This window comes from Meleagris gallopavo, chromosome 26, assembly GCF_905368555.1.
Source record: "Meleagris gallopavo chromosome 26, MGAL_WU_HG_1.1, whole genome shotgun sequence".
Classification (NCBI taxonomy): Eukaryota; Metazoa; Chordata; class Aves; order Galliformes; family Phasianidae; genus Meleagris; species Meleagris gallopavo.
Window position 1 is genome coordinate 6,422,501 of NC_139429.1, and position 15,691 is coordinate 6,438,191.

Below are 15,691 nucleotides of genomic sequence, written 5' to 3' on the forward strand. Positions count from 1 at the left end.
ACTCTCACCCTCTCTGTTTCTGAATTCTTTAGGCATTTTTGGAGTGTGTTCTCTCATGTCACTTCTTTATGAAAAGAAGAGAAAGAATAGAACAGCTGTTTATTAAATCTCTTTGCTGCTCAGGAACTCCGTCAAAGGATTTCAGAGTGTTGTTTACAAAGAAAAGTGTTTTCCGTTCACTGATATTTGAGTATTTTTCAATTCTTTCAGTTAAATGATGAGATTGTTCAGAAGAAGTGCTTGAATGAACAAATAAGGGCAGGAGAAGCTCGTTTCAGCTATCTGGAAGTAAGGTTTTTTCTTATCTGTGCGTGCTTCCTTTGTAGGGAACAAGTCAAATGGAATTCCTTTTTTGTTCTTTCTTGTTGTAGTGGAAACATCAGTTTATCATGGCAGAGATGTATAAGGATACCTGTGAAGTGGCACAGCAGACGACACCTCTCATGCAGGAAGAAGCGAGGGCAGCATCCAAAGGGGATAAGGTAAGAAGTGGGCAAGGTGCAGCATTCACTCACAAGCCATTCAGCAGTGGAGCAGTCTCTGTACACCTGTAGAACTAAGAAAACGTAGCTGCTGCTTTCATTCTAATAGTTGCTGAGTTCCAGAAAGAATAGAGGGGGGAAGCAGGCAGTACATTTGAATTTTATACTGTGCGTGTGTCTCCTTTTTATTTGCCTGCTGTGTTGGCCCGGATACGAGGCCCAGCAGAGCAGGCACGGCCTGTTCCACATTGCTGTTTCCTCAGAGATCATGTCTTCCACGGGGTGGCTTCTGTCCCGAGCTTTGTCTCACCACCCATTAAATGGTGCACGGTCTGTCAGAACTCATGTGCTCTGGCTGCACGTCCGTCTGCTGCTGCTTTGGTTTAGAGGATCATGGAGCTGAAAGCTGAAATAGCTGACGGTGTGAATGTATTGCAGCTCCCACCCAACTCTGAAGTTTATGGGCTCCTGACTGTCCTTATGGATTGGATCTCAGACGAGCACCTCAGCAAAGTCAAGGGACAAGAAGAAAGAGAGGACGGTCAGAAACCTCAGTGCAGCGGGAGAACCTACATCCAGGAGAGGTGTTTGAAGGTGAGGGGACGTGAGTTTGCTCTGGTTCCTGCGTTCTCAGATTCACGTAGATACTGACTGCTTTGACTGGGAGAGCAGCAGAGGTCAGCCTGTTTTGTGTAGACCTGGGACAGAGTAATGGAAGCAGAACGACAGTTCCTAGGTCAGAATTAATGCAGGACCTGACCAGGGAGTGTTTGCAAGCTGGCAAACTCCGGGAGTAATTTGAGATTTGGGTTTGGGTTTGGTTTTTGGAGGCCTGTTTTCACTTGCAGCCTGCTCACACGCTAAGCTGACATTCTGCATGTAACTTTGCCTCTGTGTGTTCTTACAGCTTCTGCCTATGGCTGCGGAGCAGCTCCAGTGGATGCCGTTTGTGAACCCTAAACTACACATGCCCCTGGTGAGACTGCTATACTGGTGTGTGAGGCAGCTGGACAGTGATATTAAGGTAAATCCCTGCAGATATTCGGGCGCTTTGTGTTTTAAGTACACGTAGAAAGTGGGTATTTTCAGGGTGTATGTGTAACAGAAACCTGGCTGTCTTTGCTAACCATCAATTTGTAACAGAGAAATGGAAAAGTAGGGCAAAAAACCCCACTTCTCACCAACTGGACTTTCTGAGATCATTGTGTTGATTTTTGCACTGTGTGTCAAAACATATTTTTACATCCATATGCGATCGCTGTTGCAATAGTGTCTGAGCATCTCAGGAAATACATTCCTGTAAATGTGCTTAGCAGACTTGGGAGTTAGGAGAGCAAACACATTTTGTTCACTTTCTGTGCAAGATTAGCTGAAATTGATGGCAAAGATGGCAGAGCAGCATGGGAACTTTGGCTTTGTTCTCTGCTGAACGTCCCACTGAACTAATTGTTGTTTGTCTTGACAAGGAGAAGCTATTTTAAATGATTGCAATGTAAAGTTTGGTTCTGAAGTAATATTTCTGCTGCGTTTGTGATGAAAGTTTGCATGACTGTACCTTACCTGAACGGAGTTCTTAGCATTCCTGTTGAGACCTGCAAATGCTTTTGCAGCCCGTGCCTTCAGGCATCTGCACAGGGCAGCGCAGGCAGCACTGAGTGAAACGGGGCTTCCTCTGCAACCAGAGGCAGCTGAAACAACGTCAGCATTTCAGGGCCCTCTCTCCCCAGTCTCTCTGTGCAGTCAGTGTTGATAAGGCCCTGTGCTGATGGCGTTCAGTTGCCTTTGTAACGCAGGCAGTGTCCTCTGTGCAGATTCTGTTGTGAGACACGACCGAACCGTTTGCTGTTTCACACGTAATCCTCAGGGGAGCAGAGCAGATGGGAGCTTGGTGTGCTTGCATGCTTACACTCAGCGTGCACCTGTTTGATACAGGACCCAGCAGTGGCAGAAACGATGTCGGGACTGGCTGAAGATATTTGCACAGGCATCAGGAGGAATGGAGATGTGCACAGTTCTGCCAGCCGCGGTGCAAAGAGCGAACCAACATCAGCACTCTTCTTTACAAGTCCCTTTATGCCTATGAGGTTTCTGTCAACTGTGGTTCTGCTTGCAGTCGAGACACGAGGTAAGCTCTGGGTGGTACTGGATCTTTTCATTAGGACTCTGTGATTGTTTTTTGATCCCTTCACTTTCCTGCTAGTTTTCTTTGCTGCACGTAATGACACAGCACTTCCTCTTCTGTCAAGTGAAATAAGCAGCAAATTTCCACTGGTTCTAGAATGTCACCGTGCTCTTGAAGCTGGTAGATTTTTCACCTGTCCCTTGAAGGGCTGGTCAGCTGCAGTGCCAAGCATTTCTTTTCTGGTATAGTTAGCTATAAATGTTCTACGTGTGCCGTTATAGACCCATGGACAGATGGATGATAGAGATGGATGGTGTTCGTGGGTACGTCTGAGAAAACCAGGGGTGCAGGAGCACATTTGGCTTCAACACAGATCCTGCTTCCTCGAGGTGTCGCTCTCAGCAGGTGGCACTGCAATTAAACTTTTTGGTAATTAAACCTTTGCCACCGGAGAAGCTTTTTCCTTCGTACTTTACCAGGTGATCAGTGCTATTCCAAGATGCTGAGAAAGATTTCACGTCAGGAAATGAAGAAGATTGGACTGTTTCCCTTGCTCTAAATTCTTTGCATCATTCAGTGCACTGCAGAACGAATGGGCGGCTGCATGAAACAGATGCAGTGGAAGTTAAACTACAGCACTGGATGGAAAGGAATGGCAGTAGCTGTGTCCTGAAGTCACGGCTCTCCTTCAGATGAACGAGCCCTTTACTCCTTCAGTAGAGGCTTCCCAGATGTTGAAGCCTACGTGGTCTGAAGCTGTCCAGTTTCCAACTTCTTTTCTTTCTTAAGGAAGATACTGGAAAGGTTTTGTGTTTTCTTTGGTGTCCAAGTTGTAGCTGGTCTTTTTGTCCACTCCCAACATTTTTTAAGGAAGAAAATGAGGCAGAGGATGTCTTTAAAGTTAGAAACGTTAATCATCATTCAGCCATTTGACTTTTTTTAGTAGCATATACTTGTTTAAGTAATTCTGAGGATAAATATTCACATATTGCTTAACAGAACTGGGACTGTAGAAATTGTATGGCTTGCTTTCTGCTCTCTTTCAGTGGATTCCCTGGAGCAGGCATTTCGTTCCCTTACCAGGGACTTGAGGACTGGGGAAGGAAAGAGCTTATTTTTGAGATACCAGTGCGTGCCCATCTTGTTACGTCACCTAAATGCATCCAACAAGCAACAGCGTTCCGGTGCTCTTGATGCCTTACATCAGATGGCCACAGAATCCGGTAAGCTGGGAGAGATTTGTATTTTAAGTGAGGATGTAAAGTTTAGATGGAAACAAGTGAGGCAAACAGAAGTGCCAAACACAAAGCAGCGTGATTCTTCTCTACAAACAGCCTGACCTCTCACCAGCATTCATTTCTGTCACGTGCAGTCATTGGAGTCACAAGGTGCATTTCTCAACGGTGCGTCTCTCCTTCTCACTGTCAGCAACCCTAGCACTGAGTTGTGAGATGTTTTGTAGCGAGAGAAGTGGCAGGAACATTGCCTTAAATTCCTCACAGCTTTGCTTGGTAATAAAGTAATTAAGCAACAGACAAGTGCAGCATGAAACCTGAGCAGGACTGGTGCTATCTGGCCTGACTTGGAAGAGGAATCCCACCAGCAGGGCATCTGGCAGCAGCTGTTTTGAGATGCTGGATGCCTCGGCTTGGAAGGATAACGGAGTGACGTTGTGAGAGGGTCAGGTTTTGCCGTGTTGCTTCTCGTACAGGATCCTCCTTGGGGAAGGAGGAGCAAAGCTTGTTGAATGGCCATGGGGCTGGGCAGTGATTTCTCAGCAGCTGGAGGAACTGGCTTTCTGCAGTGCTCTTCTCTTTGGCAGAATCAGCTGCCCACACAAGTCACTGTCTGCCCCTGTTCTGTAGCACTCACTGACCCAAGCACTGGGCTGCTCTGACAAATCAGACCTCTGATGCTAGACACAAGCTGGGCTGCAAAGCTCCGGTGTGCCTTCTGTCCCTGTGATTTGGCTCTCTGGTTGCTGACCAGATCTCTGGGGGCTTCCTGACAGGCAGGAATGTGTTCAGGAGGGCTTGTTGGGACGCACCCTGCAGGCACTGACTGCACGGGCTGCTGCCTCTTCACACAGTGCCACTTGTGCACTGAAGGCACTGGCTGTTGGTCAGTTTGTGCACCTGACAGCGCCAGCTAGGAACTGCCCACAGGTTCTGTTGCCTTCAGGGCATGGTGTCGTGTTGGTGAGATGTACCCGCGTCAGGAGGATGGCACCGGGTCCTTTGTAGGTGCAGCGATGCCACGCCATTCCTGGTTCCAGCTGAGTTGTGCACCAGTGCCCAGAACCAACCCAGTTGTTCCGTTGTTCTCGTGGTTGCACGAGAAGCCCTCAGAAGCCATCGGTTCCCGGCCTGCTTTGTTCTGCCCCAACTTCTGCGGAGCCATTTTAACGCCCTTTTCTTTTGCAGGTCCCTTACAGCCCTTCCTGGCAGCCTGCAGCAACCGGTCCTTTTTCCAGCATTGCTCTGCCTTGCTTCACAGCTCAGGGCTAGACACTGCAGACATGGAGAAGCTCCTGGCTGTCCTGCAGCACCTCTCTGCTATAAGGTGATCCCTTCTTGCCATTATTCTGTTGGTTACTGTAGAGATCAGCACCCGTGGGAACCTTCCTCTTCCTCCTTCTTCACAACCTCTGCTTTGCTGTTTGCCTGCTCCAGTGCGGACAGTGCTGGACGTTCTGTGTTAGCAGTGACCTGTTGGTGACAAACATTTTACTGGATAAAAACCTCTTTTTGACTCTTTTACTCTTTTACCCTTGCGTGTGACAGTGGAGATGGACAAAACTGACATTTCCCAGATAAAACACAATTGATAGCCACGAGGCAGGTCAGGCTTTTGGGGGACTGTTAAACTTTAGAGCAGAGGTTCCCATTGCTGATTGCTGAGTGGTGGATTGTAACAGAGATCTTTATTGTGTCCGTGGAAGCTGCTGCTGGGTTTCATGGGTGCGTTACCTAATGGGATTGTTTCGTTTCCCAGAGCAGGCATGTGAGCTCAGCTGTTGTTTCCCTTAGAGTTCATTATTTACAGAGCTCTGGGATTTGCTGGGTTTTCTCAGGAACAAATCTGAACTCTGGGAAAGCAGTGTTTTCCTGTGAAACACCCTGGTCTGAGTCACAGCTGCCACTGGAAGTAAACTAAAAGAAAAGGGAGCCCAGAAATCCAGATTGTTTTCCATTGTTGCTTTTAATGAAGACGATCCTACAGCCAGTGCCAGCCAGTGAATCTTTTTAGCTGGGCTTTGAAATGCTCCTGAAGGTGAATTCTTTCTTTCTGGCACTGGCTTTGCAGCATGCCACTGTTACGTTTGCCTTGGTATCATTCTGGATTTTCTGAACGTCTCCCATTTCCGAATTTGTACTTTTCACTGGGGAAATCCCCTCACAGCCTTTCCTTAGGTTTTCATCATGCGGTGTCTCAGCAGCACTGAGTCAAGTGAAAGCACAGCACCTGATGATTTTCGCCAAGATTTTTCTCTCTGTCCCTTGAGAACTTTCAGCTGGCAGACAGAATTTACAGAATTTACTCCCAAAGCAATGCAAGTTTTTCCTCATCCAATAAGTCATTTTCTGTTGTGCCTTTCCTGTATTGCTGTAACTCGCCGCTTTTCAGTGACCAAATGTCAGCTGTCTTCTGCAAAATCTTTTTCAGGAGCAATCAGGAGATGTTTGAATTGCTTCAACTCCGTGCACTGATTGAAGATCTTCAGAAGACGGCAGACCCAGCCAACTCTTCCATCTGGACCAAGCTAAATTCCATTCTGTCCAATCTGGGAGCAGAGCAGAGTGGCACTCGTGCTGCCCCTGCAGACACAGCTCACTAGCAGCATCTGCCAAGCGACTCGAAAAAAAGGAGAAGAAACGTGCACATATAATAAACATATAATGAATGTACAGGACTGAATCCAGCAGGCAGTTTTAGCAGATGTGGGGAAGAGGAGAGGCTGAACTGTACGCATGTTTTCCTTGAGGCTTTCACACTCTTCCAGATGTTCATTTATCAGCACTACCTCTACGTAGCCACAGCTGGCAGAGCAGAGGGACAAGAAGCTCCAGGTCTTGCTCCACTAGCTCAGAGAAATGCCGTGTCTTTGTGCTACAGCCTAACATCTCACAACCCTTAAACAGGTAAACAAAGATCTCGGGACTGCTCCTGAGTTCATTTACATCCGCCGAAACTCAGAACAGACAGACTGGTATCAAAGCAGCACAAATTAGAGGAGGGAAAGGGCACAACTCTGGAAGCCTGATGGCTCTTCTCATGCTGCCACCATCAGAGCACATTTCCTCCCTGCTCACTCCAAGTTCTGTTTATCCAAGGGACTTCTACGAGCTCCCCTGGGAAAAGAGCTCGGCTTCTAAACAGGGGTTTTGTCTCCCTTAGGGAGCTTTACACCAGCAATCTAACATTCAAGGCTAGAAAAAGGAGACCCTTCTGCAGATCTGAAGGCTTTGTCAACAAGAGGAGTAGCAGATGCTTAAAATGGCAGAACTGACTCCAAGTTCAAATTGCCATTGCTTTGTTCTGCTCCTTATTTTTCAAAACAAGCACACAAAAGTCCATCTTGTTCCCCTCTTCTTCTAAGCCGTTTTTCTGGCCATGACCCCTTAGAAACACTCATCAGGACTCGTTTTCCAACACAGCTTCAGCATCTAGGAGTTCTGTAATGCTTCCACAGCGCTGCAGATGTGGTCCCTCTCCTTGGAGCCAAACCTCCAGTGAGGGTGGTGAGGCACTGGAGCAGGTTCCCCTGTGCTGTGGTTGATGCCCTGTCCTGGAGACTTCCAAGGGAGGCTGGATCAGGCCCTGGGCACCCTGATGGAGCTGTGGTGTCCCTGTGCACTGCAGGGAGCTGGGCCAGAGGGCCTTGAAAGGTCCCTTCCAACTCTAAGGATTCCATGACTCTATGGTTGTAGGACAGAGCCAAGTAGGAAGGGGTTTGGTGGGTATCCCACACTCCCTGCAGAAATACTTGAACCTGGGGGGCGTTTGACCCCCTCGACCCCTCCAAAATCCCTCCATGCCAATGGGACCCCCAAGATTCCCAAGCCCAATGGGACTCCCTCCCCACACCCTCCTAAATCCAATAAGCCCCCCCAGAAAAGGCAGGACCCATGGGAACCCTCAGCCCCTGCCAATCCCCATAGGACTCCTCCCAATCAAACAGGGGCCCAGAGAGCCCTACAGCCCAATGGGACCCCCAACACAATGGGACTGCCCAACCCCAAGAAGACCCCCTCCGAGAAATCCGAGTAGGAGCCCCTGGAGCCCCCAGTCCCAATGGGCCACAGCTGCCATCCATCAGCCGCCTGTAAATTCTCGATGGAAAGTAAAGGCATCGACAGCATGAGATGATCGAGCCAGAAACGGGCAGCACAAACAGAGTGGGGAGAAATGCTCTGAGTCAGAGATACGGCTGAGCTGCCCAGATCTTCTTCTCGGCTCACCACCCGGCTCAGAGAGTCTGGTGATCTTCTCACTGCTCGCAGCAGAGGAGCTGGACCCATCAAAGGAGTCAGGGTCAGGACTGAGCAGCACAGGAACACCTGGATCACTTGACCACTGCTGGTTCCAGATTTACCTTGAATTGCATTCTGCTTTTTGGGTCACGTCTCTGCTATGCTGAGAAGTATTGCCTCCTGCATTGTGCATCTAGCTCATCAAGTCCTCCAGGATTTACAGCTGGAACTGTAAAAGTGCCTTCCAAGTGCTGGACCTCATCCACGCTTGGTCTCACAGCAGGCAGGTCAGGGAGTCACAGGGTCGTGTGGGGCTGTGGTTCACACAGGGCTGTGGGTCACGTGCAGCCATGGGGTCACGCACGCACAGGGTTATGTGGTCACCTTGGGCTATGGCTCATGTGGGGTCATGGCTCGTGGCCCCACCTTTGGGCCACAGGGACCCCAGTCCCCTCTCAGGAAGAAAGAAAACCACTCCAACACTGCCCCACACCCCCCTTTTTGCCTCAAACCACTCCTCACATCCCCCATCCCCCTACATCCCCATACCACCCCATGTCCGTGTGCCCCATGTCCCGCCTGAAGCCCACATCAGGCGTTCTCCTGAGCAGCATTCTGCTCCTGCAGGCCGTGTCCCCATATCCCCCCATGTGCCTGTATCCCCCACAGCCCCCACAGAGCCCCTCAAGGACCTTCTCAAACACAGCAGCCCTCCCACACAGCCAGCCTGGGATCTCACACGTTCCCCGTAGTCCCCAACAGCACCCCGTATCCCCCCCAGCACTCCCACTGAACCCCCATATTTCCTTCCTAGCGCCTCCCCAGCCCCGTCCAGGCCCCCCTGGGATCTCACAGACCCCACAGTCCCTGACAGGACCCCCATCACCGGCCCAGGACCCCCACAGCCACCCGGGGCTCAGCTGACATGACAAGGGCTGTGTTTCTAAAGTATGCTACTAATATGTATATGCTATGCTTACATTCCACATCAGCCCTCACCCCTGTATTTGATCCTCTTGAAGTGCACTCCTGATAGCTCTCCAGTGATCTGTACAGGTTCTGAAGGCTCGAGGGAGACGTCAGGAAGGCACAAAGCACCTGAGGGCTCTCTGGGTTGCAATGGTCTCCTTGGGATGTTTGGTGCTCAGCCCATCGTCCTCCAGTGCTGAGAGAAGATTGCACAAAGTGCTCAGAAGATTTGGTTTGCCAGGGGCAGCAGCTGGTTGTCGGGGGTGCTTCTGTTTGGTTCAGGGCTGACAGTAGTTGCCAGGGGTATTTCTGTTTTGTTCACTGGGGCCACAGCATGGCCACAGTAGATGCCCTTCCCATTGGGAAATCAGCAGCTGATCACGCCACGGTCTCATGCTGGGCAGCTAGGCCTGCCCTTCGGCTGCTTGCTGGGCATCTGCCCTGAGCCGCCCTCCGTAGGGCAACTTGAATGCCTCACAGCACAGCTGTAGCCAAATGCGACCACCTGCCTGCACACCCACATGTGATTCTCCTTCTTCCTCACGGTAACCTCAACCTCGCCCTCCTCAGCACCTTTGTCTCGGATGGCTGCATCTCCACCGTTCTCCCCAAAGCCACGGCCAGTGCCCTCTGACAAGGGGTCCATTGCTCAAACTGTGCTGCTGAGACCTTGCTCAGGTACCGAGAGCGAGAGGGGACAGACAGTGATGGGCAGTGGATTCTGAGACCTTGCTCAGGTACCGAGAGCGAGAGGGGACAGACTGTGCTGCACAGTCTGGCTTTTTTTTCTCCTATTCATCTCAGCGTAGCAATCCTCCATCCATAAAATCTGCAAGCTGAAGACAACTGGAAGCAAATCCAACCAGCTGCTCTTCCCTTCTCACTGCCATGTCCTATGAGTGCTGTGCTGCCATCTGCAAGCCCCTGCACAATAGGACCTCAGACGCTGCACAGGACCCTTGTTAGCAGCACGGCTGCAGAAAACAACGTATTTGGGATCCACATATTTTTAGTATTGGTGTGCCACTGTGGCAAGCACTGCTGCTTGGGCAGTGGGTTCCTCAATGCTCAGTTGCTACCCAGCCCCTCGTCCCCCAGTGTGTGCACATGGTCACGGTTGCCCCATCCCAGGTGCAGAACCTGACAGTTGCTCACGTTACACTTCATGGAATTGGGGAGAGCCCAGCCCTTCATTTTTCTAGAGCTCTCTGGAAGGCCTCTCCACAATCTTCAAGCAAACTTCAGGCAGCGCAATGTGGAAATCCCGTTTTATTAAGCAGATGCTGAGAGACTGCAGTGGCCTACGTTCAGACGCACACCGATGCACTGAACATAGAAACAAAGCAGATTCCCTCCTCAGTAGAACTGAAAGGAATGAAAAGCATTGACCTCAAGAACAATAAACGCAAATGACACTGAGGAAAGGGATCTGAGGGTTCTGGTCGCTGGCAAGTTGAACGTGAGTCAGCAGTGTGCCCTGGAAGCCAAAGGGCCGCAGTGCCCTGGGTGAATCAGGTCCTGCTCTGCCATCCAGGCAAAGCAAGAGATTGTCCTGCTCTGTGCTGCACTGCTGCAGCCTCAGCTCACGTGTCGGGGGCACTTGGAGCTGCCCAAGGGATGGCGGCGGTCCCCAGAATGGGTCGCTGGGGGTCCTGGTGGCAGCCCGTGCTTCCTCGTTGAGCTCCCTGCTGTGCTGTGGGAAGTCAGGGAGCTGGGCGATGAAGCAAGGAGGGGCAGGGCTGCTGGAGACATCGGGGCTTTGTGGCTCCGTGGCACTGATCCATGCAATGAGTTCTTCTCTTTCCCGGCCGTCTAGTTCCCCCAGCAGCTCATCCTGAAGCAGGTCACTCTGCAGGTCTTTCTCTCTGACTCTGGAACCATCTCGGTTCTCCTGGGGATCCTCGAGAGCACCTGCCGTGTCTGAAAAAGCCAGAACATCCCCCCAGACGGCGACAGCTGCCTTCCTACACCCACTCTGTGCAGACACCCACCCGCCAGCTCTGCAGTCCTCAAACTCACCGCTGATCCAGGTGAGCAGAGCCTCAATGGCCACGATACCATCCAACACAGCTGAGCTGGTCACCACTGCTAGAAATGAGTCAGTGCTTCAATTTTACTTACACAAAAATACACGTTGGACAAGCACAGCTCAAGTCTTCTCTTTGGACAGCTGAACTCTCACCCATCATGAGCAGAGGGTGAGAAATCTTACTCAAAATCCACAACCACAAACGATGCTTCCATGCTGATTGCATTGCATGCCACAGAACGGCCAAAAACTCCGTCAGCCGAGTACTGGCAGAAAAGAAGAGTACACATTTTTAGCATTTCATCATGAATTCAAAGTATAGTCTCAGTTTACTATTAAAATTGGAAGGAAAAACAAAAACCTCTATACATATATACATTAGTCTCCAGGTTGCCAGGCATCGGTTTTCGATGGAGAAAAGCCTCAGTTGACATCTGCTTCTATAGCAGAGTCCATCTGACCTTTAAAAATTATTTTGTTGAGGTTCAAGACATTCCACTGCTTTGTCTTGATGAAGCATTTCATGATGTGCATCGAATTTGGCAGCCAGCAGAAGAGAAGGCTCCGGGGAGACCTCCTGAGGGCGGCCTTCAGTATCCCAAGGGGGGCTGCAAAAAGCAAGGGACAGAGTCTTCAGATTGGACATAAGGAAGAAGTCTGTTACAATAAGCGTGGCACTGGAACAGGGACACTGAGGGACCCTGGGGCTCCCTGGAGCCCTGAGCACTGGGCGTCAGGGCCTGGGGATGGAGGGCATGGAGGGCACCATCCCCCTACCCCTTTGCAGGGGGACCACTGCCACCCCCAGACCTTCCCTCGTGCTCTGAGGGGCTGTGCAGAGGAGGAGGGTCTCGAGCTGTCCTACGGATGGCCCAGGGTCACTGTGGAGATGGGACAGGGGCTGTGGCTGCTGCCCCCAGGGGACCCACATCCCGCCCTGGGCTGCTGACAGCCCTCCTCCTGCCCAAAGTCCTGCGGCACAAACCCTGCAGGGACGAGGCTTCTCCATGGTCAGAGACACCTTCTGACATCCTCTGCTGACCAACGGGGTCCTCTGAAGAAGAACAAAGACCCTGATGGTCACTGACATCCTCCAGGGATCAAGAAAGACCTCAGCAAAGCCACCCTCTGTGTGTCTGTGTCCTTGTCCCCACGCTCAGCAGGAACCGCTGACGTCTGTCCCTGCCTGGCACAGGCCGCCCCGAAGTGCTGGGAGGGGTCCCCAGCTCCATGCCCCGCGCCCCACGTCCTGCACCCGTGGATCTCTCCATCTCCTCTGTGCTGCCTCCTCCAAAACCCTCAAGGACGGAGCTCCCCATGCTGCCAAGCAGCCCCAATACCCTCCCTCTGCTCGCTCCCAATTCCTCCTTCCACTTCCTGCCAAACCCTTCACCCTCTGTTCCCCCTCCGCACACACCATGTCTCCAGGTCACTCTCCTGTTACCCCCTCCCTTATCGCAGCCAATTGCCCCTCACTTGGATCTGCTTCAGCCCTCCTCCTTCACTCCCAGTTCCCCTCCGTCACCACCCAACATGGAGTCCCCAAATCCCCTCCCTTAGGCACCTCAAATCTCCTCTCCGATGACCCATGACACCCTCTGTTGATTCATGAAGCCCTCTGACAGTCAGTGAAGATCTCTGGTGATCAGTGGAGCCCTCTGACAGCCAACAAAGCCTTCAGATGACCACTGACAATCTCTGATGGCAAACTGAGCCCCCGATGATCAGCGGGTTGCTGCTTCAAGTGCAGGAAAGGGAAGCGAAGGGTGAGAAAGAATATTTTGACCTCGTTTGGTTGATAGCACGCTTTGCTCATCATGGCATAGAGATTTGTTTGGATTTAATCAAGCCCAGAATTCACACACACAAGTGTGACTGCATCACAGCTGTGTGTGCTGCCCGCTGCCTGGGACCGGCTGCCCGATTCTAAGTCCTCCTCCAAGAGGCTCGGCTGCTCCTCAGCGATGCCGACCTGCTCCTCATGGAGGTGCTGCTGTCCGGGCACTCGGGCTGCGCTTGGGGAGGGCTGCACTGGAAAGACACCGGGTCACAATCCAGGCTGGGGACTGCGATGTGTGCTGGGCTCAGGTCAGAAAGGCTCGGTTCATCATCCAAGAAGCCCGCTCGCACCGGCAGCAGCGCAGCCGGCAGCAGCAGGAGGCGATCGCCCCGCGCTCAGCCACGCCCCGCACAGCGCCGGCCTCGCGCCGGCAAGGATCGGCCCGGGAAAGGGAGGGCGGAGCGGGGCGGCGCGGGCGCGGGCTCGGCCTCGCCGCGGTCCCTCGCGTCCCCGCCCTCCTCGTCGTCCTCCCGCAGCCCCAGCCGGGGCCCGGCCGCCCCGGGGCCCTGGAAGCGGAGCGGGCGCACGGCGCGGGGCGGGGCGGCGCCGCGGGCAGCCGGGCCGGGCCGGGACCAGGCGGGACGCGCGCGGTGATGACGGAACGACCGCGACAACGCCAGAGGAAACGACCCCGCGCGCAGCGCCCGCCCCATCCGGCGGACCGACCAATGGCAGCGCGGAGGAGGGGGGACGAGCGCGGGCTCTCCGCCAATGGCGGCCGCGGACGGGGCTCGGCACGATGGTGGCGGAGCGATGGCGGAGCCGGGGAACTTTGTGCGTGGAAAGCGGCGCTCCGCCGCCCCGCGTCCTCGCTGCCGCCCGCGCCGTGCCTCGGGGACGCCGGGTGGTCGGGGGAAGGCGGCGCGGGGGCACCGCCGCCGGCCCCGTCCGTCCCCCGTCGGAAGCGAGCCGTCCTCCGTCGTTGCGCCGCCGGGCTGCGAGAAGCGGCGGCTGACCGCGAGCGGCGGGACCCGGCCGGTGTCCGGGAGCGGCTCCTGGCTGAGCCGGGCGGCCCCGAAAGAGCGGCAGCGATCGCGCGGGTCGAGGCGCCTTGCAGCCCGGCATGGAGTCAGGCGGGCGCTTCGCTTCTCATCGGCTCCGATCAGCAGCGCTGCGCTGAGCTGCTGCCCCGCAGCTGCAGTCCCCACGTGCCGGTTTCCGTCTGTCGGTCGGTCCCCGTGCGCAGCTCCCGGAGCTGCGTGAAGCCGACGTGGAGCCGCTTCGTGTTGGCCCCGAGGAGGGAAGCCGTGAGGGGGAAATGACTGTTAGGCTGGGAGCTGGTTGGGAACGCGGTCATTTCTCCGTTTGTTGCTCTGAATGGTAAACGATTAAATGTTCAGCGTTCGTTTTTCTGTGTTTCGGCCTGCGGTCAATTCTGCAGCTCCAAAGACCCCCCATCCCCGTGTCCACCTCAGTGCAAGGACGGGGCACCGCAAATGGCCGCGTCATAGGACTGCAACCACCTGCCACGTTCCTCCCCCCAAAATCCCCTCCCCTCCTCAGCACTGGGTGGGAAACGGCTGGGGCGGGGATTCCGGGAGAGCTGGGGCGGCTCAGCCTGCAGCAGAGGAGCTCGGGGGGATCCCGGGCACGGCCGTCGGTCCCCGCAGGAGAGGACGGAGCCGGGCTGCGCCCTGCGGTGCCCACAGCAGGACCGGAGGCACTGGGCACACGCTGCAGCACGGCAGGTTTCCCCGCAGTGCTGCCGGCACCGCGCCGCTTCCCCCTGCTTGCGCTAGGCGGGCTGCACAGCCCGTGCAGACAGTGCCCTCCCAGAGGTGCCCGTCCCACACGGCGCGTCCGGCAGCTGGGGGATGTCGGGGTGGTTGCAGCCAGCCGAGAGCTGCGGCTCCTCCAGCTCCTCCTCACCGATGGTCTTCCATCACCGCTGCTGCTGCCGATGCCCCCGTCGCCTCGTGTTGTGCCTGGGGAAGGCGATGGTCACGTGCTGAGCATCGGCTGTGTTGTCCCTCCCTTTGTCTCCACTCACTGCAATGGGAGCTGAGTCGAGCGCACCTGCAGAGATGGGGCACCACGGCCTGTTGGGCAGCAGTGCCAGGGCCTCAGCTCCCTCTGTGAACAACTTCCCCCGACTCTGAAGAGTCATAGGCATGTCAGAGGTTAGAGTTTCTTTCTTCCTGTACCGTAGGGCTTTGCCTCCAGTTTTGGCTTTGTTTATATCACTAGGAATCGGATAGCAAATTAAGTTCCAGGCAGTGCAGCTGATGCACTGGGACAGCAGCAACATTCCTTGTGCTGCTTAGTTCCCAGAGATCACACCACATCCCGGACCAACCCAGGAGAAATCACACTCTCTGTGCAGATCCTACACAGCCTTTCCATAACCCCTAAGGACCCTCTTCCAAGAGTTTGGACCTCAAGCCCAGCCTCTTCCAAACGCTGAAAGAAAAACAACGGCTGTTAAATTTCCTTTACATTTCTGCATCTTACAGTACACATGGTTTAGAAAACACTATCACAAGCCTAACATGGCATGGGCTTCCAAGCCTCAAATAGCAGAGGTAACTTCTCCCAGCTAGGCAGGGAATTACCCATGTTTTCCTATCTAGAAAAGACAAGAATGTTTGCGTGGTAACAGAATGTTTATTGCCAGACAGCCACATCCAGATGTGCTCACGAGCAGATCTCTGCAAAGATGGCAGTCCGATAGAATCCCAGCCTGATGAAGGCTGTCCTGGAATTAACAAAGGCGAGTGTTTGACAGAAAGCTGCAAAACAAAGGAGAGCTTTTCACGCCATGGAAAGCGTGCGCAC

General features: G+C 53.5%; 2 protein-coding genes across 29 annotated transcripts in view; one reads left to right on the plus strand and one right to left on the minus strand.

Moving 5' to 3' along the window:
- LOC104917223 (uncharacterized) overlaps positions 1–7,179 on the plus strand; it is a 20,909-nt gene extending 13,730 nt beyond the window's left edge. Inside the window, exons 10-17 of the mRNA XM_085209068.1 lie at positions 211–288; positions 372–482; positions 921–1,076; positions 1,390–1,506; positions 2,415–2,607; positions 3,651–3,827; positions 5,028–5,166; positions 6,271–7,179. Coding sequence (XP_085065194.1) covers positions 211–288; positions 372–482; positions 921–1,076; positions 1,390–1,506; positions 2,415–2,607; positions 3,651–3,827; positions 5,028–5,166; positions 6,271–6,442 — 1,143 coding nt within the window. The 3' untranslated portion in view covers positions 6,443–7,179. The remainder of the gene's footprint in view (positions 1–210; positions 289–371; positions 483–920; positions 1,077–1,389; positions 1,507–2,414; positions 2,608–3,650; positions 3,828–5,027; positions 5,167–6,270) is intronic.
- Positions 7,180–10,298: 3,119 nt separating this feature from the next.
- On the minus strand, positions 10,299–15,685 carry LOC146542782 (uncharacterized). Of its 28 annotated transcripts, none has more exons than XM_085209507.1 (6): positions 13,207–15,685; positions 12,062–12,130; positions 11,538–11,684; positions 11,260–11,342; positions 11,067–11,132; positions 10,299–10,967 (listed from the first exon to the last, which is right to left on the minus strand). In XM_085209507.1, exons 1-4 carry the CDS (start codon positions 13,979–13,981, stop codon positions 11,332–11,334), a joined length of 1,002 nt encoding a protein of 333 aa, XP_085065633.1. In that variant the 5' UTR covers positions 13,982–15,685; the 3' UTR covers positions 10,299–10,967; positions 11,067–11,132; positions 11,260–11,331. The 28 variants fall into 28 exon arrangements, 23 of the variants coding, with proteins under 23 accessions (XP_085065633.1, XP_085065632.1, XP_085065631.1 ...); XM_085209506.1 differs by having other exon boundaries at positions 11,067–11,135; XM_085209505.1 differs by having other exon boundaries at positions 11,230–11,342.
- Positions 15,686–15,691: the final 6 nt, after the last annotated feature.

Coding starts and splice junctions, on each gene's coding strand:
- LOC146542782 (XM_085209502.1), bottom strand. CDS start 13,981: ATGCCGGGCTGCAAGGCGCCTCGACCCGCGCGATCGCTGCCGCTCTTT. Junction 12,131..13,206: donor TGCCGGCTGCGCTGCTGCCG/GTGCGAGCGGGC, acceptor GTTCTTCTTCAG/AGGACCCCGTTGGTCAGCAG. Junction 11,685..12,061: donor AGAAGCCTCGTCCCTGCAGG/GTTTGTGCCGCA, acceptor TGCTTTTTGCAG/CCCCCCTTGGGATACTGAAG.